This window comes from Papaver somniferum, chromosome 8 (genome assembly GCF_003573695.1).
Source record: "Papaver somniferum cultivar HN1 chromosome 8, ASM357369v1, whole genome shotgun sequence".
NCBI classification, from domain to species: domain Eukaryota; kingdom Viridiplantae; phylum Streptophyta; class Magnoliopsida; order Ranunculales; family Papaveraceae; genus Papaver; species Papaver somniferum.
The window spans coordinates 130,431,847-130,455,530 of NC_039365.1; the positions used below are offsets into that span (position 1 = coordinate 130,431,847).

Sequence of the window (23,684 nt, forward strand, 5' to 3'; positions counted from 1 at the left end):
GGGATGTAAAACTTGTGATTTGCTGACACCGGCTTCACGACAAGCTTCTCCAGTGTGTACATGATTTGGAAATCATCTTAGATCTTGTTTTATCAACTAGGGAAGTAGGCTATTTTTCTGGTATGAGGGTTTTGGTTGTTTTATTCACTCAGTTGAAGATGTTGCTATTATGTAAGATCAAGCTTTCTTACATAGAAGTTTCAACAACAACAACAAGAACAACAACATCTCTAGCTATGAAATTTAAGAAAGCATCAACAAGATCAAGACCATCAACATCTTCATCAACTCACACTGTTACTGAGACTCAAATGCCGATTCAGGCTGATACATCCGTACCCATACCACTAAAGACCGATTCAGAATTCCGTAGTTACTCAAGACACTGTTACTTCAAGCTCTATTACCGTAGTTACTCAAGACAATGTTACTCTAGGCTCTGTTTGTTTGATTTTATAAGATACTGTTATTTTGAATACTTTAGTTCATGTAATCTAGGTTTACATGTTTTTTAAAATACCGGGTTGGATCTGATCCAATCACTGCCCTCGGAACTAACTAGGCCATTTGATAGGGATTGTTTTTTTAAAATTCTGAGATGGAATCTATATCTGTAAGTTTAGGATGGTTGGTGAAGAACCGGTGGATTTACCATGGATTTGATGTTTGTGTTATGATTTTGAAAATTCTAGTAACGGTTTCCGATCTCAACAATCGGCTGTATATTAACTCCTGTATTAATGTACTGTATTGGAGGTTTTCCTCCTTTATGAAAAAAAAGTATCCGTAACAGTGAGGACCGATACGATACGAGGAGGTTTTCCTCTTTTACGAAAAAAAAAATGTATTTGTAACAGTCAGGACCGGTACGATACGATATGGATACCGATACGGCCAGCCAAATTTCTAATGGGTCAAACTATTTATATTGAGCTTTCTTCCATTCTTTCTCCCTCACTTCAAACTCAAAAGAAGATCGAACCAGAAAGAAAATAATGGTCTGAAGTTTGTTATTTTTTTTTTCTTTCTTTCTAGAGTAGTGGTGGTAATGGTTACTTATCAAGCTTCCAAATTGAATCTGTCATCTTCTCATTCTTCAAAGGAGGTATTTGTTGCCTCCCTTTTATATGAGCCTTTTTCTCAGTCTTTAGCTTTAATGCATTCCGATTCTTCTATACTTCTTTTCCCTGCTTTCTCTCCATTTTCACCTTCTTCTTATGATTCTCCTAATACCAAACAAACCCTAATTCCCCCGTCTTGTTCTTCTTCATGTTTTCTTCGTCTTCAATCGAACCCAAATTCAACTGAAGGTCGTACTGTTTTTATTGTTGCTAGTCCGCATAATGGTGGTTCTAGGGTTCTTCTTCGATTATGGGTACTACAGAAGAACCAGGTATTTGCTAAAGCCCAAGTTAATTGCAGTCAAAGTGACCTTAAGCTTGACAATAGTAAATTAGGGTTAGTCGTTGATCTGACTCATGGATTTTCTGTCAAGCTTGTTGGGTCAGTTAATTTTTTCGCTTTGCATTCTGTATCTGCTAAAAAAATTTGGGTATTTGGTGCAAAAGTTGTGGATGATGAAAGTGTGAAATTAATGAAATGTGCTGTTATCGATTGCTGTCTTCCAATTTCTTCGATTACTATTTCGTTGGGGTTTTTGATTTTGGGTGAGGATAATGGGGTTAGGGTTTTCCCATTGAGGACACTTGTGAAGGCTAGAGTGAAGAAGCCTAGAGATTCTGGAAGGAGGAGAGAGGAAAATTGTGAGAATGGCCTGGACAGCGATGCATTTTCAAAGGTTCAGGGAATGAATATACCTAACGGACCAATTCGATATGCTAATGGAAGCAATGAATCGTGTAGTTCTATTGTGGCTAGTTCGAAATCTGTGGTTGGCTGTCATGGTGTGAAAAGTACTGCTTTGAAAGGGACAATTGAGATTGCTTCTAATGGCTACACTGGGAAAATTGCCGAGAATTCTTTTTCTGGTACGTTGGGTTACTTATTCTTCTGTTTATCTTCCATAAGACATCTGCGCTCGATTTTCTATTTATCTCCCATAACACAACTGCGCTTCTATAACCTTTGCTAATCTTCATGTATTATACAATCTAGTATAAAGGAGAAATTCAGTGCTTTGTATTATTTATTCTAGAGACCTTACGGAGTTCTATCTATCTGCCTTCAGACGTGGTTTATGAAAAGGTTTTGTATTATACGATAAGGACTTGAGTGTCACAAAGATAATGTAGCCTTCACATCACTAGTGAATATGGTCCACACTAATTAATCACTTTAATTTGCATGTCACATACCAGATTGCATGAAGTGTTTATTACATAACCTGTATAATGGCATCATGGAACATCTCTTCTTCTGCTACGTGATGTCCCTTTTGTTAACTAATCAAGGCTAGGGTCATACAAAACTACTTTCCAAAGTTGAGTTGTTAGGTGTTTCATTATCATTTTTTTATAAACACTAATGCCGCAGGCACTCTTTTCTCATAAGAAGAAATGCATAATTGAAGAAAAATCGATATTGTGCATCTCATACAGCTGCTTAGTTCTCAAAACTTTATCTTAGACTACATCTAAGCTGGAATAGATTAAATAGTAAACAATGGCAACACTGTTTGTACAACAAAAATAATTTACGGATCCTAATCTTGGTTCTCTGAGTAATGTGCGGTACACTTGTACCTACTACGTCAGAAAACAATCTGAGTTTAAGTGTTGAACCTGAATGAAGTTATGGTTTTCTAATATATTTTATATGCTTTGAAAGTTAGGGAATAATGGAAATAGTCTATGCCAAAATTGATTAAGCGACCAGAAATGAAATCTTAAATCTGATAAGGATCAAAAGTATTGAAGTGGTAAACTTAAAAGTTAGTATCTGCATGTGATCCTTCATTTGTTGAGTTTAGTTAAGTTGCTGCTGCTTATATACTCCTGTTTAGTTGATTGTGCCCTATACAATACTTGCAGTGAAGCATAGGATTTTAAAGCTAAAACAGGACTCAGGTTTAGGTGGCTCGTTTTTTGTGAATTTTAAGGGTGTGGAGATGCAAAATCAGATATTGGTCACAGTATCAAAAGCTGTTTCAGTCCAAGCTCTTTCGCATGAAAGGTTGCTAATTTTGGACTCAGTAGGAGATTTACACCTTTTGAGTATGTATGGTACATCTCCTGGGTCAGAAACCACTGGTCAGATGAGGCGTCTGGGTCATGCTATGAAAACTCAAATGCTGTTTGTTCTTCCTGATTTTTCTACAAGTAAGGTATCCCCTGATTACATTCTACATGAATCTGTAAGTGCTTTGGCATTATAATCTTTTATGTCCATTTTGCAGGAATGCATAACTTTTGGATATCCGATGGGCTCCACACCATTCACATGATGTCCATATCTGAAATGGCAATTCATGTGAACGACACTGATAAACATGAAATTGGGGAAAAGCTGATGCAGATCTCAGGTCTTACCATGTTATTTTATCTTTCCTTAGAATTATAATACTACAGATGCTTGATATTTAAGCATGGCATCGATGTTTCATTGGCTGTGGATGAAACCTACATTTTGCTTATTTATTTCAGTCTCTGTGTTTGCTTTTTTATGGAGCTTTTGCATATCTGCTTTGCACTTCTCCCAGTTTCTTTGAAGTCAAAGAACATGTTTCATCTCCAATTTTTCTTTGAATGACATGGTTCATATGTTCAAATAATATTTGACTGTTGACCAATCATTGCTTTCCATTTTCCTTGTTAGCTGTTGAAGCAATATTTTCAAGCGAAAGGATCCAGAATGTAATTCCTCTTTCAGGAAAGGCAATATTGGTTCTTGGACAAGGTGAGAAGATTTTATTCTTTTTAAGAGAAATTTGTTTTTAGTTAGAATCTCTTCTTGATTGAATCTTTTCTTGTAGTAGTGCAAAAGAATTGTTTCGCCACAGAACCTTGAGTATTTATTTCACCTCTATAAATCCATAAAAATCATCACATGTTATCAAGAGTTCTGTAAAAGGAATAAGTAAGCACTTTTTTTCTTCCAGGAATAAACATTTTCCTTCTTCTAGATAACGTGACGCGGTGTTGGTGTGGCAGTATTTTGTTTGCATTTTGACTTAGGCATTCTTTTTTCTTATATGCCACTACTATATCTTTTCAGAATTTTGACAATCATTGTTCTCTCTGCAGGCAATATATTTGCTTACGCAATCTCCTGAAGTTGATAAGTGATTTATTTGATTGCAGTGGTAAAACCAACTGCTCTTTTTTATTCTTTTCTTTTATAATTGTGACTCAGCTATTACAATTCTCAATTCTGTAATATTGATGCACATTTTGGTTATGGAGTTCTTGTATCTGTTACATTTTTCTTAATATCTGTTTGGCTCTCTTACTTTGGTAGGTAATTCTGTTCTATGTCTGTCAAATTGGTTCATGCTGATGGAGTTGGCTTTATGGTTCAGTGTCCTTTTGCAGTGAGTGGTATTGCTTGTGATTTGACATGCTACTGCTATTACTGTTCTATATACCTCACACCTTTGTTGGCTCTTGAAGGTTTGTGTCTTATTTAATTAAGGGACTAAGGAAGCTGACTATGTGGGTTTGCATTTTCAGATGGCCATTGCTGGTTGCTTCTCTTTGATTACTTTGGTGCTGTTTATCTGAAGTACTGGGCTCAGGTTGTGTTGGTTTCGAGTTGCAGATATGGCCTAATGAATACTGAGCTCGAAAGGTATGATCTGGTCCTTTCTCGTGATCTATTCAATACGTGTTTAAAAACTTTTCTGTTTGACATGCCTGTACAAATTGTGTAACCATGCAATTTAAGTTGAAAAGAAGAAAATAAATATAAAAACTAAAAGTAAATTGAAATTGAAATGAAAAGGCAAATAAAAGAAGCAAAAATTTGATTAATAGTTCAAGTGAAGACGAAAAAGAAATAATTTTGGGAGGGTTGAAACTTTCCAGGCTAACCCTTACACAAGTGATGCCTTAAATGATCTGTACAGATGGTGCACGTCCTTGATCGTCGAGTACATGGTCAGCAGTTAGTAAAACAAACTAATTTAGCTCGACGTAAAATTTATTACATAGTTAAGATAATAGTAAACTTAATACTTCATCATAGACCTGTAGTCTCCTTTCTGTAAGAGCTTTAGAAATCCTTTTTTTGCTCTCTTCTTAAGTCGTTTTCATAAACCATAAGAAGCGTCCTTTGTAATTTTCTGGTTAATAATGATATCTTTTGATCGATTATCTTTAAATAAGCAATAAATATAGTAAGCCTCTATTTACATCTTTCACTTTCTATTTTAGACTCCTCAAGGACTCATTAACTTTCCCTCTTTTTGTTAGTATCCCTCTTCTTCGGCTCCATACTTTTAGGACAGCATACTTGTATTTGCGATACTATAATTACTATTCCATCATTCTGGTTTTATCTTTTGCTGCAACTTAAATTAGGTTCTATATCATCCAGTTTCCAGTTATATCCTGCAAACCACGTATTAAAAGCGTAATTTCTGACGTAAGTTAAACCAGTTTATGGTATGATGCAAAGCTGTACAGGCTTTTTGGAAGTAAGGTTGAAAGGAAAAATAAGGTAGGTCAAAATAATGATCAATAGATGATATAACTAAAGGAGAGAAAGATTCATGTGTGTCTTGTCTGTTCCTTAAGGTTTAAATCCCATGTACATGGTATAGGATTTCCTACAGAGTGACCGTCTACTTGCAGTAGGCATTCTGGTTAGTCGCTCTAATTGTTTGGTGGTCGGCTATCTAGGCGTTGATGGCTTTTTCATTTTTGGAAATCCTATAATTCTGGCAAAGGTTTTGTTTTAGTTCTTGTAGTGTTGCCATAAGGACCCTATTCACACACGCAGAATTATGAAAATTTTGGCATATCTTCATAAACGACGTAGGCTAGAAGTTGCTTATATTTTGACTTAAAAGTTCTAAAACCACTTGCCGGTGCGTTTATTTTGGGTTATTAATTTGATAATTGATACTGATATTGCGTACTTAGCTTTAGTTTTTCTATTCTGGCTAGGGCATTTCATTGATCATATGTGAGCAAGACCTACTGCTTGCTTTTGCTTTTTTTTTTTTTCATGAGATTTTGAAATATGTGGATTGATTGGTATTACAGAAGGTGCAATCACCTGGTCTTGCTACAGCCTTCAGTTTATAATATCACCGGTGAATGCGACCAATGAGCTCTAATGATTTGTCTAAGCCGCGTTTGTCAGCTTGCATCTTACTTCACCTAGCAGAGTGTTGTTCAAGTGGAAGGTGCAAATGAAATCCAAGATGCAATAAGGTAATGATGATGCGACTTCTGTTTATTAAAGCGTGCTAGTAAAGAGAAAACTTGTTTATCTATTGCCTAGGATGCTTCTTCATGAACTGCAAGATGCAATAAGGTAATGATGATCCGACTTTTATTTTATTAAGGCGTCCTAGTAGGACTGTTACTTCTTTATCGGTTGCAAAGTTTCTTTATGCCTATATATTACAATTTTATAACTGTTTAGTCTTTTCTATTAGTAGTGAGCATTTATATTTTTCAATTAATACACATAATTTAAGCTGTTGATGCTGAGGATATTGAGTTAGAATGATGAATCATGACGTATCTCATTCTGCTTTGACGAATTTCATCATGTTTTACCTTTTATAATTTATGGTCTCTGTTAAGTATCTCATGAGATACTGCTACTAGTGTCATCTAGTTTTTTAGCAATCTTACCACTAGTGTAACTGTACTCCATCTAATTTTAATGCACAAGAATTGGGTTATCATCTGCCCTGCAATTAAATTCTGCATTTGCATGTGTTCCTTGGAGGATTACCTCAAAGACGAAGAAGTGTGAGGTCCTCTGGATGGTTTGGCTTAAGTTGATGACGTACAAAGGTTCGATAACCAAGAGGAAAATTTTCTGGAAAGTTTCTGGAAAATGAGCAGGAAAATGAGCATTTATTAACTAAGAGGAAATCATCTGGAACCATTTATACATTACTTGGAGTCTTGGACTATATGTGATTTTTTCTGAAGTCAGTGGTAACTTTGTTCTTCCTGATAGATCCCTTGGTATAGGAAGCAGCAGATCGGGGGAGGGGGACTTGGGGGAATTCTATACATGGATTTTCATTTACTTTCACTTCGAACTTATAAATGAAGCTTTCTTGTGGGGACCGGCTATGTTGTATTCCTTATACAGTGGAAGTTCACATCTTCACTAATCTATTTTTGAACTAAAGTGGAGTCCGTCCGAAACAGTTCAGTACTTTCTTGACCTTGAGCATCATATAATTATATTGAAATTGTAGAGAGATTTTAGCTTAACACACTACCAGAAAGGAACCGGAACCTGGTTTGGGTTTCTCAGAGTTTTCGAATATGCAAGGGCTACCTATTAACATAGACAGCAATTTAAATAAGAGCTGAACCATTTAAATAATTCTAGTACTGGGCGGAAGTTCCATAAGTATAGGATTCTCATTAAAGGTCTGCTTTTCTGCAGACAATGTACAAGGAAGCTGAAAACTTAAAGTAACTCTTCACTGAAGTATAAGATCGTACCTGTAAGCACCAACAAGTTTTATGCATGTTTTTTCTCCTTTCTCAAATTATTCCGATACTGAGTGTATGCATAGTCACTAGTCATAATTCTTGTGAATTCTCGGGAATTATATGGTTAATTATATGCACACATTTCGTGTGCATTATATTTGTGAATCTTACAAGTGGGATATTTGTTAAACAAATACATTAGTTCACCCTTTCCGGTTCCTCACCATTTTGTGATGCGGTGGTTCTCTGTGAACCGAGAAAAAAAACAAGGGCAAAATCGGTTTTCAGTCTTTTTTTTTTTCTTGTGGGTCCCTGTGGCCCAGCCTTTCGGGAAACGTGCAGGAGCCTTGCACGTGTGTGACAGTTTTTTCTCGGTTCATATAGATCCAGACGCCCAGGACACTGTTCACGACCCTCAGAGAAGATTTAAAGCTTTCAATTTTGTTTTCACAAAAAAAAAAAAAAAAAAAAAAGAGCAATTTTTTAAGAAAAGGTTCTACGCCATAAAAATGACAAGATTTCTAAACTCTGGTACCAGCATTAGTTGGGTTGGTAACTTGGTATCATTTCACACAAGACAACAAAAACTATAAGTGATCCTGGTCACTGGATCATTCAAACGGTACCAACCCTGTTAATAATGGTACCCACCTTTAGTAATTATGGACATCATGCAAAAACAGTGAAACGAAGAAAGAGTTTGACGGATGTGTTTACAATAACATTCCAATTACATATTAAGGTTCACAAATTGAAACTGATGGCACTATAAGTATATGAAAGCAACGATAGTTTGCTTGAAACTCCACCAACTAATCACACTGTTATATAATATGTCAATTCTTTCCCTCCACCAACTTCATCAAACGGCAAATGGCAATAAAATGCGGATCTTCGTGATTGTATATACTCCAATATCTTCACAGTAAATACTCTTGGGATAAAATTGAAAATGATACCTGCACATAACAATTAGTAAAAAGAACCTACACATAAAATGGCTTAAAATTAACATATTATATAATCCTAACCAATGTAGTTAATATCGGATATCGGTTCATCTCGGCCGGGACCGATACACTGGTACGATTTTATATCGGGGATATTATTGTTGAAATATCGGTATAATATCGGTTCTAGATTTAGAGACTATAATTTTATATTAAACATTTTCTCCACACATTTTCGGATAAGATATAATAGATAACATCAATTTTATCAAAAATACAAAAGAGTAACTTTAGTAACTTGCTTCGAGAGCTACATGCACCTCTACTACCACCTGGAAGACTTTCTTCGCGAAAATTATCCTTAAACTTTATAGAAAACGACCAATACCGTCTCATATCGGGAAATGTAGGAAAATTTCGTATCGACCGAAACGGCCGATATTCGACCGATACGGCCGATATTATCGGGCGAATATCGTATCCCCGATATCCTTCTTATCGTATCGTTCTGGGCCGATATCCGAAATATCCCCGATATATCGGCCGATACGGCCGATATTGACTACATTGATCCTAACTATTTAGGATAAACAGTCATTCAATCACGAAATGAAAGTAAAAAAAATTGAAATTTAAGAGTAAAATCAAAACAACTGACACATAAAAAGGTACCTTTATATTCCATCTAAGTTTTTTGATTTATAATTGGGGTGGGATCCATTGACATGGTTATATTGACATAATCTTCATATTTTAACGCCATTTTTTTGCTGAGCCCAACCGGCAATGAATTTGAAGCTAATTTTTTGGTGACATGTTCCTCATGTAAAACTCTACATTCCTCATGGAATGCTCTCATTTATTGTTGGAATGTAGAGACTTATAAGAAGAACATGTCACCAAAATATTAGCTTCAAATTCATTGTCGGTTGGGTTCAGCAAAAAAAATGACGCTAAAATGTGAAGATTATGTCAATATAACCATGTCAACAGATCCTACCCCTTTATAATTCATTTTTCTTGATTTAATGGTGCAAACATATTTATGAAACTGATCCAACATATTTATAGTTTTTTATTTTATTAGTTACAGAGAAGAAACCAGACAAATATTTACAATTTGTGAATAATACCTACACAGAAAAAATTGGAGGAGTATACTGAGTTTGTGTATAATACCATCACAGAAAATACTCGTGGATAAAATAATGTTTTTTTTGTGTGAATAATTACTGCATCAAAAATGCTTTTTCTGTGAATATTTTAATTAGTTAGTCATTATTCTTATTCTTTTTTGTGATTATTTTAAAGATAATTTATTTTCTCCGTCTCCATTATCCATTATCCTTAAGGAATTATCGTGTATTAGTTATAATCTATTTTCTCCGTCCCCATTGGGCTCTCTTGATATTTTCTCCGTCTCCATTAACTATTCACGATCAATTTCTGCTCGATCAATAATAAGAATTGAAGCTTAAAATCAAAACAAATGACAGATAAAAGGTATTGTAATTGAAATGTCTGTTTAATTTCATTTAAGGATACGTTTTCAATTTTTGTTTGTATTTCTTTTTCTTACAGATCCATTTGAGTTCAATTTTTTGTTTAAACTTATCAATTGTTTGATTTAACGATACCTTTTCGATTTTGTTTGTATTTCTTTATTTTATTGATCTGTTGAGATGTACTTTATGTTTTAATTCAGACTTTATTTGTGTCTTCAATGTAATGTTGATTCATTATGATTTGTTTAAAATTATGATTTGTTTTAATTTTTGTTGATTCGTTAAGATTTGTTTTTAATTCATACTTTTTTTTTAATTGATCAATTCCAGTAGATGTTGAGTTGAAAAATTAAAGATAATTCCTCAGTAAAGCTCAAAAAATACATGGATGATTCACCGAATTCGGTAAGATGAATTTTTCAATATATTTAAGTTGTTATGTATTAATGTGTCAGCTTACATATCATGTGAATAGTTCCAACACATAGTATATGTGGATAATATCTACACAAAATAAATTTATAATCTAGCTAGAGTTCAAATATATTTAAGCTCTTATGTATTGATATATTTTCTTTTCTTTTTGTTAACAACATTCTCCTTCTGTACTAGATATAATCGCTGACATTGAGAATGACTTTTTATTCAAATACTGCAGTTGAAAATGAAACACTTAGGCAACAAGACAAAGAATATCAAAATAAAGGAAATGAGCAAAGAACTACAAGAGTGTCCGTTGAAGAAAGTACAAATTGGAAGTATTAGAAATTAAGATAAGCTATCAAGACAAAATGGGAAATGATGCAACAAATGAAGTCTAACAATGACAGCATTAACGTGAAAATGGAGGAAAAAATGAATGAAATTTACTTTGAAGCTTTCCAACAAATTTCTATAGTAGCGAGTACTCTAGAAGAAAAAGTGTATCTGAATATACAAGAACAAGAAATTTTGGATCCAGATTTTGATAATTATGGAATAAAATTTGTTAAAGAAAAGAAATACACAACAAAGGATCTGGAAACAGAGGTTCGGATGATTCAAAAAAAAAAAGGAATAAGAAATCCAACACCAGTAAGATTTAAAATTACAATACTTTATATCTAACATGTTATATTTATGTTGTGGATATTTAATGCACACACTCTTTTAGTTATTAAAAAGTCTCTAATTTGTCAATTGATTACAACCACAGTCTTCTGAACTAAATAAAGAAGCAGCAAGAGCAATCATGGGTTTCCTGAATGACACTATGGGTTATTAACAAAAAAAAAAAGGTTTGTAAAAAATGGATTCCTTATTTACAAATTTTTAAAAGAAATTTTTTAAAGTCATTTAAAAGAAAAATCTTAACATTTTTATAATTTTTATTATCTAGGGTATACCTATCAAAAGAGTTCGTGAAAGAGCTGAAGTTTATTCCTTTCTTGGTTAATAAATTGCTGGAGCTGAATGAAATTGAAACAAGCACAAATCAAAAGTTGTTAGAAGAATTCTTTCAAGGGGCCCATATTTATGCTTCTCTATATGAACCATCTCTGAGTGATGACAGTACTGAAGAAGTAAGTTTCTTTTCCATTAGTACTTATTGCATATGTTGGGTTTGTTTTTGCTTACAAACTCTATTTTGTATATTTATAGTTTTCAGAGATATAAAAATCCGCTGAAAGAGCTATCATGACTCTCCTAGATAACACTCTTTGTTCTTGCGAAGTAACAAAACTTGACGATAGTGAAGTTCCAAATTTGTGTCGTGACAATGATGTACAAGGCATACAAAAGGTTGAGGTTGAGGAAGATTCTGTCAAGATTCAAACGGTTGGGAAAGAGGAGGAAAACATTGAAATCGTAACAAATATGAAAGTGAAAATTGAACGAGAGCTTACCTTGAGCCAAATACACGAAGACTGTTTTCTTCCTGAAACTTTTGTACCAGAAAACTTATGTGGAAGAGTTCTACAAAGTCCACAAACAAGTAGCCCAACCTTTTCATTAGGATTTGGTTTTTCCACAAAAGATTTTGAACAGGTATTTTTTTCTTCATCTTTAACTATATACTGTACACACATTTTGTCTGTGAACTACAACCAAAGAAATATCTAAAGAAGACTTTGAACAAGTATATAGTTTGTGGATAATATCATCACAGTAAATATGTGTAAATACGTTCTACACATAATGATTCCTTCTTCAAATATTTCTTTTTTATTCTCATTACTGAAACCTGAAGGATTATTTCTTTTAGATAAAATTTTGTTTTTGTATACAAATTCAGGGTTTCGAAATAGAGGAGGGACCAAGTGAAATTTCAACACGAGAAATATCAACGAACGAACAAACAGAAATACTTGCAGGAAGTCAAACATCAATGGATGATGAACCACTCATTAAACGACTTGATAGAATTTCAAATAAAAGGAAGCTGATGATAGTACCAGAAATAGAACCAAAGGTTGCCACTCCAACAAAGGATGTAATTGCTCGGATACAAAAGGTACAAAAAGATATAAATCTATTGTCATTTATATATTAAAAAAAATAAAATCATCATTTTAACAAGTTTCATCTGTTTTCTCTTCAAGATGCTGAAGAAGCCAATTGCTGTTGAAAGTCTAGAAAATTCTATTGATAATTTAGTGGACCATATGCCACTGAGGAATCTAGAAAAATCTATTGATATTTTAGTGGACCATATTTCTGCTTCGGTTGTTCAAAGCACAAAACCAGAAGGATCCATTTTTACAAAGGTTTGAAATCATACTTTAAAAAATAAAAAAAGTATTTGAATTTCTTCTATCTGTAATGAAATGTAAAATATGCAGGAAAGCAAATTGAGTTTGAAAAGAAAAAATGAAGACCAGGAGAGCAAATATAAAGGCAAAAAGGAGCGAGTACACCTAGTTTCTCCCCTGTTTCAATTCAGATTTCTGATAAGGACAAAAGCAAGATGAAGTCAAAAATTTCCTCCACATCCAAAACACAGTTAGCACCTGAAGTTTGCAAAATTAAGTTGAGATCAACTGGCATGCAACTGAAGAAGAATGTCAATAAGATCAAACTATTTTTGCAAATGGAGCAACACCAGCAAGATGTTGTACCGAAGTTCTTCAAAAAAGAAACAACAACGACATAAGATATTGTTTATTAAATTTCGTTAAGTTTTCAATAACGAAATTAAGTTTTCAATATTATAAAAATTGCAGGTCAATTGCTTTTAAGGTAACTTCAAAGTTTGACGATAAGGATGAGCACAGAGTTTGCATATCAGGGAAATGTATCGAGGACCTCATGTTTAATGCATTTTTGGACACCAGTATCCTTATATACAAAGTTTATAATCTCAAGAAAGCATTTTAGGACGATACAATCAATAAGTACATCAAAGTACTATACCTGGATGCAAAGTCTTTGGTGAGTCATTACTGAATTTAATATTTTCACATATTTGTGGGGAAAAACCATCATAAAGATACAAAAAAAAAATCTTCTAGTAGCATTAGTTTTGAAAATGAGTGAATAATGAATTCATATCGTACTTGCTACTAAGTCATTTTGTGAAATTGATTTCAGTTTTTTGTCCAACACAACGATACCATGCAAACATCATTGAAACACACAGTTACATTACCAATATCAAATATATGACTTCTAGTGTGAAGAAGATCATGATACCATTGTACCATGAAGAGTTAGATTCTACACAACATTGGACTTTGCTGGAGTACTTTGTCCAGAAGAAATATTTTTTGCACTACAATTCGTTGTCTGACCAATCAAGAGACCACTACTATACAAATGCCAAAAAAGTGGCAGATGAAAGCTTGGGAGCAATCAACAAGTTCATGGAGAAGGAAGGCCTAAAGAAAGTTTCTAAAGCTATGGTCTATGATGCTCCAACACCACAACAAGGGCAGTCTAATGTCTGCTTATTGTATGCTTGTCATTTTATGAAAAGACAATTACTAAATGAAAACCATGATGGATTTCAAAGTAGCATGGAAGATTCAGCGCTGCTGAAAGAGAAGATTCATAGGAAGAGGGCGACAATAACTTTCAAGTTACTCACTGCAACCACACCTGCAGTAAGTTGGAAAGAAGACAATTGCATGGAATAAATGCAACAAAAAACAGCTTTCAGGTTACTCAGTTATGTTTAGATTATTTATATATATACATTAATAAGACATCTTATGTTCAGATTATCACTATATCTTGAAACTTAATCTTAAAATAAGTTCAGATTATTACTATATATCTTCAAAGTTAATCTTAAAAACATGTTCATATGTATGACGGTTCTATTTTAATCTCTGGGCTAAATAAAACATGTGGATAGTTTCTGCATAGAATATATTTCTATATATACCTTAATAAGACTTCTTAGGTTCAGATTATCACTATATATCTTGAAACTTAATTTTAAAATATGTTCAGAATATCACTATATATCTTCAAAGTTAATCTTAAAATCTTGTTCATATGTATGACTGTTCTATTTTAATGTTTGGGCTAAATAAAACATGTGGATAATTTCTTCACAGGGTATATTTCTGCAAAGTTAAAAAGATTTGATTTTAAAAAGAGTTGTAGATACTTTTCAAGTTTGGTTTAAGCTGTTAGGTTCACATAATAGTTTAATTGATGACAAAATAGTTTGTTCGATAACAATTCAAAAGTAACTGAGAATAAAAAATACTGTGCATGAACCCTGCACATAAAAATAAAATCCGAGAAAAATATCTTCACATAATACATTGACAGAAAAACAAATGCAGTCTAGGATAAATTTATTCCTTTTAAAGTTAACAAAAACTTAGGTTAAAAAAATAACATAATAATTTGTTCAAAAAAGATAAATGTAGCATTTCAGAAGATTATTTGATTTTTGTTATAGGGAAAGCTAGAACGGATGCGGGAAGGCTGACTTTTGGTCAAAGGAAGTTGACCAAAGATCAAAATGGGCGGAAATAAAGACTTCTCTCGGCTCCATAAACTCTCGATCACAGTTTAGTTTTTTAGCCCGAGTATTTTTGGTTTTTCATTTTTGAATGTAACATAATCTTTAAACTAACCTACGTCCTACTCTTCATCAGCAAAAAAAAAAAAAAAAGAAAGAAAAAAAGAAAAACCAATGTCATAATCTTTCTTTTTCGTATGCATATTGGTACTCTATTATCTAATTTCACGATTGTGAATCATAAACTAAGTCTTCTTCTAATTTTCATTATAGTTTCAAGAATGGTAATTAATGATCAACTAATAATGGAGAGAAAATTGATGCGATGACAGTGTATTGATTGTAATATTGTTGATAATTAAAACTTGATGTAAAACTATATTTGCATCCTAGATTAATCCTCTGCCAAGTAAAACTTGATGTAATTGTGGGCACCCAAATCAGTGATTATTTAGGATATATAAGAAATTTATTTTCATGATCAAAAAGTATAAAATCCCTAATTATCAATAAAATAATTTACATTTACACCATGAATCTTAATGTTTTGGAATACAACTTTATGTGGTACAAGAACGTAGCATGAACATCAGATCAGTGGCGATGATAAGCTAATCAAAAAACTGTATTGAAATGTGCCTACGTGATGGTATTGTTAATGGTGAATGTGGTAAGAATCGAGAGAAGATAACTAAAAGTTAGGGATTGTTTTTCTATTTCCACCTTCGTTGACTCTAAGTCAATCTAATATGACTGAAAGTCAGCTTTCCCTATAACAAAAATCTTATTTCCAGAACCAATATAAACTGAGAATAACAACAAATGTATCCTATTCAGGTACCAGAAACATTGGCAGTAACCCAAAATAACTAAAATTGCTTCTGATCCACAGTATACATCTAACACACTCATCAGCCAAGTGAGCATCTATTGTTGGTTTTCTCTGCGCCTAACATATCGGGTTCTGTCATTGTATCTGGGTCTACTCTGATCAGCTCTCTGGGGCACTGGCTCCACCCTCCTTTGTCTCTCAGGAGATCTTTGAACTATCTCTCCATTTACAAACAGTTCAGCTTCAAAATATAAAACCATAGAGCAACCCACAGTGTTAAATACTTCATCTTGATTCAATCGACGAATAAAAGAAAAAAGAGCTAATAAGTAAACACAGTCCGGACTCTCATTTTCATCCTCTTTACTGGTGTACAACTATACTCAGGGTGTCAAAAAATCAGTTAAAACATCTTTATTAAAATCCTGGACTGCCAATAGGCATCAGAAACCTATATATTTTGAAATTCTGGACTGCCAATAGGCATCAGAAACCTATACATTTTAAAAAAAGTTTGCATGTTATTTTAAAATGCTTAGCCACAGGTTTTCCTGGACCCTAAACTGAAGAAGTATAACATCATCAACATATAAGACATAAATTATCTCTAGTCATATGTGGATTTGTTTTAACGAGAAGTAGCGAGCTTCAAATTGCATGTCAGATTTGCACGTGGTCAACAGTTCCAAACACAGATAAAAGATGCATAAGGCAGCCCTAAAAGTATATACATGGCAAAAAGCGAGACAAATGAAAAAACAAGATTTTCTTTCGGGTGTAAATCAAAGCTTACCTCCATAATCCTTATTCTCGGCGTCCACATAAGAATCTGGAAGCATAAATAGAACACCTGGCAAACCTGTAGATAATAAAAGCAAGCAAGCACAATTAAAGAGAACTCCGTAGCACATCATAATTGCAAACACCAAATACTTGACCAACAAAAATAAAATGCTAAATAGACCAACATTCAAGCTTATTTGAGGTCTCTTCGTCAATCTCACATCCGAAACCAAAAATACCTTTCACATGAAACATCGTATATCTTTCTCTTTGCTTCTTCCTCACTGTATTCATAATTCCAAAGATTGAATAAGTATGCAAAAAAAAAAAAAAAACTGTAAAAGCTACTATGTTAGTGATGAATAGTACAGGGTAGACATATAATATAAAGAGATAAATCTCAAGAAAATTAGAGAAGCTCAAGAAACCAAATTGTTGTAATCACATAGATTTCTCAGAATACTGGCTTCAGTAAATAATTAAGACAACATTAGTAGATAGCCTAAGACAAATCATATTCAAATCAGACATGCCCCTCAAGCAGCACTTAGCCTAAATATTCAAAAAGGAACAACTGTAACACTCCACACTTTTAATGCTTTGGGTAATTCACCATAAAATACAACAAAGAGATAATACACAACCGCAAAACCATGTTTAGACACTGTACGCAACCGCAAAAGAAACCAGCACATATCCCAAAACATCATAAGTCTTCATCTACCCAAACAACCAAAAGCTGATCAACTGGTATGGCCATACTCAAAAACAGGCAGTTACACATCCAAAACTAGTTACAGCAAGCTCATCTCCCAAACAACCAACTCCCCAATAAACCAAACACCAACTCAACAACCTGTGGACTACAAATCAATTTGGAAACTAAGATGTCCACCAAAAATAAGACTTTTCTTGTGGAAGGTCAGTCATCATGGATTACCAACATTCCAGCGACTTCATCGGCTACACATAACAGCAACAAACATATGCCCAACTTGCAACAACCAAGAAGAATTGGTATAACACCTACTTTTTGAATGTAACAACTCAAAAGAAATATGGCAACACATAATCAACCATCTAGCAAGAATTCGGATCCAAACAACACTCATCAACAACAACACCAACAAGCAGCAGGAAATCAGGCTCCGCACCAGCAGCAGCAACAACAACCGCAGCCAGCACACACCAACAACCACACATGCCCAACAAACATACACGACATACTCAACAAAACACACTCAGAACCAACAAGAGTGTTACTAGGGTTCACGACATGGCACATGTGGCTAGCCAGGAATGCGATAGTGCACAAACAACAACGGCAAGCCCAACGCAAACATTTCAACTCATTATGGTGATGTATGACGAGTATCAACGAGCACATGAATACATGGGTCTGATCATGGCGGATGGACCAATAATCACTAGAGTACATTGGAGAAAAACTACTACTTCAACAATCTACATGACTACATAGGATGGACTCTACCGGAACCAAACTTGATCAAAATAAATACAGACGACGCATCCAAAGGAAATCCGGGACCGGCATGGGCGGGAATCATATGTAGAGACAGTGAAGGAAATATACTGAAGGCAGTGGCGGCACCTCTTGGGATAACCACATCAATTCAAGCAGAAACATGGGTTTACTACTAGCAGCAAGGATCGCTACTCAACAACAGTGGCAAAGGATCTGGTTCGAAATTGATTCACAAGCACTACTCAGTCTAATACAGAAACGGGACTCGATACCGTGGTACATAAAAAATATGCTAGAAGAAATCAATTCACTCCTAAGTGAAATTCCAACCTATAAAATCACGCACACTTGGAGAGAAGCGAACCAGGCAGCTGATGGACTGGCAAATAAGGCAGTCACAAACCAAACTCAGAGCACAGCGGCTAGAACAACAAACAACTGGGAGTTCACATGCCCATCCTTCATCCAAGACATTGTCTTTAATGACAGGATTGGAACAACCTATCCTAGATCTGTAACCTCAAGTTTCTCCTTTTAATAATGGTTAACCTTTCTAAAAAAAAAAACTAGTCCACAAAATCTTAAAACAATATCTACTAACTAGAGGAACAAAAAAAAAGTTAAACTAAGACACAAAGCCAAAAGTTGTGTTTTTTACATGTATACCTTTGAAGCAATGAAATATGGTAAACACAAACATGAGAAAACCAACGGGTATAAACATGAGAAAACCAACAGGTATAAACAAAATAAACACAAACCTAACCCTAAATACTCATCATCCCAAATTACAAAATGGTTTATTCTTTAGATAATACCTTTCAAGAGGCCTTAAACCCTAGTCAAAATGCAGGCAGGCACAGATAAAAGTGACAAAAACATATCCACTACAGAAAACCCAAAATTAAACATCATGGTCAGAACTGCAAAAATCCTAATTGGAAACACACATACATAAACTCCAACTTAGAAAAAAAAAATGAACAATTCAATTTACAGGTTTATTTAAACTTTTACCTTCCAAGAACCTTAACTAGGGTTTGAACATCACAATCAATCATATTGTGTTTATCAGCACCTTCACCACCAGGATTATCCATAACAATAAGCCAATGTTCATAATCACAACCAGGAAACAATAGTGTCATTTCAGTAGGAGGACGATCACTATAATTGGACCCAGAATTCATAGGCGAATATGAGTCAGAACCAGACCGATTAACTTTACATCGTATAGTATTCAAACGAGATGCACAAGGTGTAAGTACTTGAACAGCATGAGATAAAAAAAAACAAATGTTGTCTTTTAGGTCTAATGAAACTAGGAAGTTGGGGGGATTTAGCCATCGATGAGAAATATGATGATGAAAAAAGACGACTTGGGAGAGTTGTGGAAGTGAGTTTTGTAATTATAGCTCTTGCTAATGCTGCAGCCATCGTTGGGCGAGGGTTAGAGAATTTCTACAGAAAAGACCGAAAGAGGATGGATACAGTAGTAAGGGTTTTGGGTAGAAATGATGATATTTATCTTCTTTTTATTCTTGTTCTATTTTCATTTTATTCATTCACTAGGGCTTCACCCGTGCCGTAACAACACGGGTATGTATTACTTCCGATAATAGATCGGTTGATTACCGTGTTCAATTCGTTTTTTTGTGTGAAAACCTTCTTTGTTCCACAGTATCATATCGATTGATAGTATTAAATGTTATCTTGATACGGTATAAACAAATACTACGGCTAACCATACACGGAGTTTAGATGATGTTGGAGCAAGGACACAAAATCAATTTTGTGAGTTTAACAGAGAATTCTACTACTAATTTACCCTATTGTAATCTGCCCATGACAGTGGTACATTTAGTTGACATATATAGGTCCTCATTTTTGGTACAATTCCAAAAACAAACTTGAAAGAACACAAAATATCATTCCCAAACGATAAGCAGATTAAACATAATTAAGCGCATTCTGCCAACATATTATTGTGACAATCAGAAAAAAAAAAAAGCATATGGTGTCATGATTCTAGACCACCGAAAAGAAACTGCACATTTTTGCAAGTATATGTACAGTAGAACGTTGAAGGGTAAATAACTTGAATTTACCCCACTGTTGCTGCAGACACTACTATTGCCTTTATCAGCCAAGTACCCATCTCGATCACCATAAGCATTGTGCAAAAAAGCGATACACTAAGTGCACATAAGAACTATGGTTTTTCTTGGAGTTTCCTCCCCAACGGAACTCAGACATTTTCTAGTTGATACTTGATATAGGCGTCTCATATTGTATCGATATTCCTCAGCTGCATCGATAAGGGCGGTCAGTTTACCTAACTTGTTCAAAAAGGAACCTGTGTCGAACATAAAAAAAATACCCACCAAAAATAGGTTAGCTGTGCTCTTAGAGATTACTTTCATTAGTATACATAAAATCTTAATAATCAGGGTAATGAAACTAAATAACAACATATTGTGTTGTGCCAGTAACAAACGCGCTGGTTGAATAAAGAGTTGAACCAAATCGAAGGAAATATAATGATAACTGGTACCAGACCTCATAAGGTTTTTACTAACAACTATCACTGTGTAATTATTCATTGCCTGCAAAATGTTGAAATAAACTCGTTAGGTCCTGTGTCCAAATTTGAACTACATATAACTAATTTTTCTATGGGAATATACAGTCGAGTTTAAATAAAAAAAACTATTGATCTCTTCGCACCCTACAGGTGCATTGATCTCTTCAAGTGTTCTGACGTCCCAAGCCATGCCACTGGGATATGGAAGCAGAATGTAAAAATTTAACCGCATGATTACCAAAAGAGTCATGAAAACTCAACATCCAAATTAATGATACGTGGGCATTCATAGCTAATTATTACTATTTATGGTGCTACATTTAGATTCGAAATTTGGATAATTTGGGATTTATATGTAAGCATAAGTCATTAAAGCACGACAACTGTTTTTTGAAAAGAAACTAACAACGACAAAGTAAAGCTTGTGATTTGAGTGGTTGATTTACCTAGCTGATGGAAACAAAATCGACACACAAACATTAGGAGGCATGGATTATATACGCAAGGTTGGATTTTTACCAAGTATCATATGTTATAGGGTGAATTCAGAAATGTTTTTTTTTTATTGCATCTACAATGTCAAAAGTTGAATGTAAAAGGGTCGCCTAAGTCCGCATATGTATTTGAATCCAACAAATAATTCGATTGAATGATTTGGATGCAGTAAATAGATTTGGGATTTTATGATTCACACTGAGAAGGAAATGAGCAATGGTACTTACTGATTAGTATCAAGAGGATGACCAGACACCAATTGGAAGAACATGAAAACATACATTCTGGAGTGCAAATTTGGTCTCCACTGCTTACCTGCGAACCGCGAAGTATGCAAAAGACAACAACTAAGGAAGGAGGAACAATAGAAGAGCATGATAATGTAATCCATAATTGCTTGACAATACATACTTTGGAAGTCGTTTATATGTAAAACGAAGTATTTTCAGCGTTGTTTGTCCGGGGAATTAGCACCGTTACATGTTTTTATGTCCGTTCTTTCAGCTGCCTGAACTGCATTGTGTCCTGCTAATAATATGAAAACACACAAACTGCTAAGAAGGCCACTTAGAACCTGGGTACGAAGTAAAGGCGCAAGTCGAAATAATTTTTTAGCACCTTTGGTAATAGAATAATGATATGTGGTGTCAATTATACTGTTTTTGGGTGCGACAGTAGGTGACCAACTGATAAGAAATTTATTGTGGACTGTAACATGCTGCATGACTTTCTGATAATGAACAGTAAAGATTCCTATCGATAACAAAAAAATCGCTAAAATGAATCAACCGGTAAATCTAAAACCCTGTAACATTAGCCTAACATCTTGTTATCCAAGTAAAAATTCCTTATGTTACCATGGTTACATAATACTTTAAAGGCTACTTTTTACAACATGATTTCGATACTTTAAAGGCATCAGGATTTATGGCATTCTCCAACTGAGTCCACATAACATGCATGGTAGTGTGGCAATATTTTGAGGAAATTGAAATTGTCATAACACTCCAAATAAAAAATATCCAGTGACAGTTTGCTACTAAGCATTCCGAAATGGTTTATTTGTTATCAAATCATTAACAACTCAGAAGCAGGAGCAGTATATGAATAATTCAATTTTCCTAATTTGGAATTTGGGCCGAACCTATAACAAAGAAAAACAATACTTTACTATATGAAATTTTTAAACACAGAATATTTGTTCCGAAGTTTTCCATATATGAATAATGTTGTGCACAGTGGGAATTTCAGCATAATAACACCTAGCCCAACAATTAAAATATTAAACCGTGAAGGTAAACTGTTATCATGGAAGTAGGGCGGAACCAATAGATTTTCCAATAAAACTGGTTAACATTAAATTCTGATAGGATGTAGAAGAGATAAAGAACGATTTACTGTATATTTTTCTTTCCCTTCTTTCCACTGAATCAACTGCATCAGGTTCAGCTGCTTACATAAAAACACCCATACTACTTAGAACTCCACTAACAACCTTATAACACCAACCGAGAAATAAGAGAGCACACCAGAAAAATAAAAAAAAGAAACAACTAAAAACCATGTCATAAGAACATGTAAATTGCGCGATCAAAATTAACAAAAGGGACATGGTAATACTCATCAGTGCGATGTGATCTCCAATGGAGCTAAGAAACCCTGTCACTGCTTCAAACATTCTAAATCATTTGAATTGTAACCAAATCATTAAGAACTCAGAAACATGAGCAGCATGTTAAAAGACATGAGTTCGAAGAACAACCAACTGAAACTTGTTTAAAGAACAAACAATTGAAACCTGACATGAAAAGACATGCATGATTGAATTCAAACTATTATTATAAACAAACCTAAAATGATGCTGCTTCGATTTGCGAAATGAAAAATTCCAAATTAAACCCTAGATAGTTCTTTGTGCATCTCTAAAAATCACATCGGTTCTGCTGTTTTGTAAATCTGCAACCGAAGACAACCCCATCGACACCAAAGTAGTTCTAATTTTATAATGAAACCCTCAAATTCTCTTAATAACAAAAAAATAAACAAAAATCCAACAAATCCAAACAAATTTGGGGATTCAAACCTGTTTCCCATATATGATTTCATCCAGTGAATTTTAAGGGCTCGATGAAATTCCTTGACCAAACAACGATTTGCTGTTAAAGATATGACAAAAGTCGATAAGAATGGGATTTGAGTAAAAGCAGAAAACAATTTTGATGAATCACTAAAAGGATTGAAAATAGTTTCTTTCTATTGGGAAGAAAATGAAGAAAATTTCTAAACGAATTTATATTCTTTGACAAAATCCACAATCATATGATTTTAAGGAAACCCAATAGTATAGATAAAATGATATTACCTTCGACAACATTAGAAGAAGTTTTGATTAGTGTATAACCCACTTCTCCACGACTGCTTCACTGTAAGAGAGGGAGGAAGAGGAAAAATAAGAAAAAAAGGTGTTGAAGAAATGAATCGTTTCTCTCTGAGAGAGGGATTA

At 34.1% G+C, this 23,684-nt stretch overlaps 2 protein-coding genes, 1 long non-coding RNA gene and 1 pseudogene across 11 annotated transcripts; 2 read left to right on the top strand and 2 right to left on the bottom strand.

Annotated features, from left to right (window-relative positions):
* The first annotated feature begins 976 nt into the window (after positions 1-976).
* Positions 977-6,541, top strand: LOC113303049. 4 transcript variants are annotated; one of them, XM_026552038.1, is made up of 8 exons: positions 977-1,988; positions 2,991-3,283; positions 3,356-3,481; positions 3,775-3,855; positions 4,203-4,261; positions 4,417-4,489; positions 4,629-4,746; positions 6,165-6,541. In XM_026552038.1, the coding sequence occupies exons 1-3, from the start codon at positions 1,049-1,051 to the stop codon at positions 3,401-3,403; spliced, it is 1,281 nt and encodes a 426-aa protein (XP_026407823.1). In that variant the 5' UTR covers positions 977-1,048; the 3' UTR covers positions 3,404-3,481; positions 3,775-3,855; positions 4,203-4,261; positions 4,417-4,489; positions 4,629-4,746; positions 6,165-6,541. The 4 variants fall into 4 exon arrangements, with proteins under 4 accessions (XP_026407823.1, XP_026407821.1, XP_026407820.1 ...); XM_026552036.1 differs by having other exon boundaries at positions 2,991-3,278; positions 4,417-4,496; XM_026552035.1 differs by having other exon boundaries at positions 2,991-3,278.
* Positions 6,542-9,630: 3,089 nt separating this feature from the next.
* On the top strand, positions 9,631-14,478 carry LOC113301163. Of its 5 annotated transcripts, XR_003336054.1 has the most exons (10): positions 9,631-10,042; positions 10,375-10,449; positions 10,703-11,118; positions 11,240-11,321; positions 11,423-11,606; positions 11,686-12,072; positions 12,320-12,538; positions 12,627-12,791; positions 12,867-13,455; positions 13,615-14,478. XR_003336054.1 is itself a non-coding variant. In XM_026549930.1 (8 exons), the coding sequence occupies exons 5-8, from the start codon at positions 11,722-11,724 to the stop codon at positions 12,993-12,995; spliced, it is 864 nt and encodes a 287-aa protein (XP_026405715.1). In that variant the 5' UTR covers positions 9,631-10,042; positions 10,375-10,449; positions 10,703-11,321; positions 11,423-11,606; positions 11,686-11,721; the 3' UTR covers positions 12,996-14,478. The 5 variants fall into 5 exon arrangements, 1 of the variants encoding a protein (XP_026405715.1); XR_003336053.1 differs by having other exon boundaries at positions 10,703-11,321; XR_003336056.1 differs by having other exon boundaries at positions 10,378-10,449; positions 10,703-11,321.
* Positions 14,479-15,504: 1,026 nt separating this feature from the next.
* Positions 15,505-19,587, bottom strand: LOC113303052 (annotated as a pseudogene).
* A 329-nt stretch (positions 19,588-19,916) lies between these two features.
* On the bottom strand, positions 19,917-23,684 carry LOC113303053. Of its 2 annotated transcripts, none has more exons than XR_003337283.1 (7): positions 23,544-23,684; positions 23,265-23,337; positions 22,580-22,630; positions 21,593-21,706; positions 21,409-21,496; positions 20,662-20,708; positions 19,917-20,458 (listed from the first exon to the last, which is right to left on the bottom strand). It is a non-coding gene; the product is annotated as an uncharacterized LOC113303053 (long non-coding RNA). The 2 variants fall into 2 exon arrangements; XR_003337282.1 differs by having other exon boundaries at positions 21,593-21,709.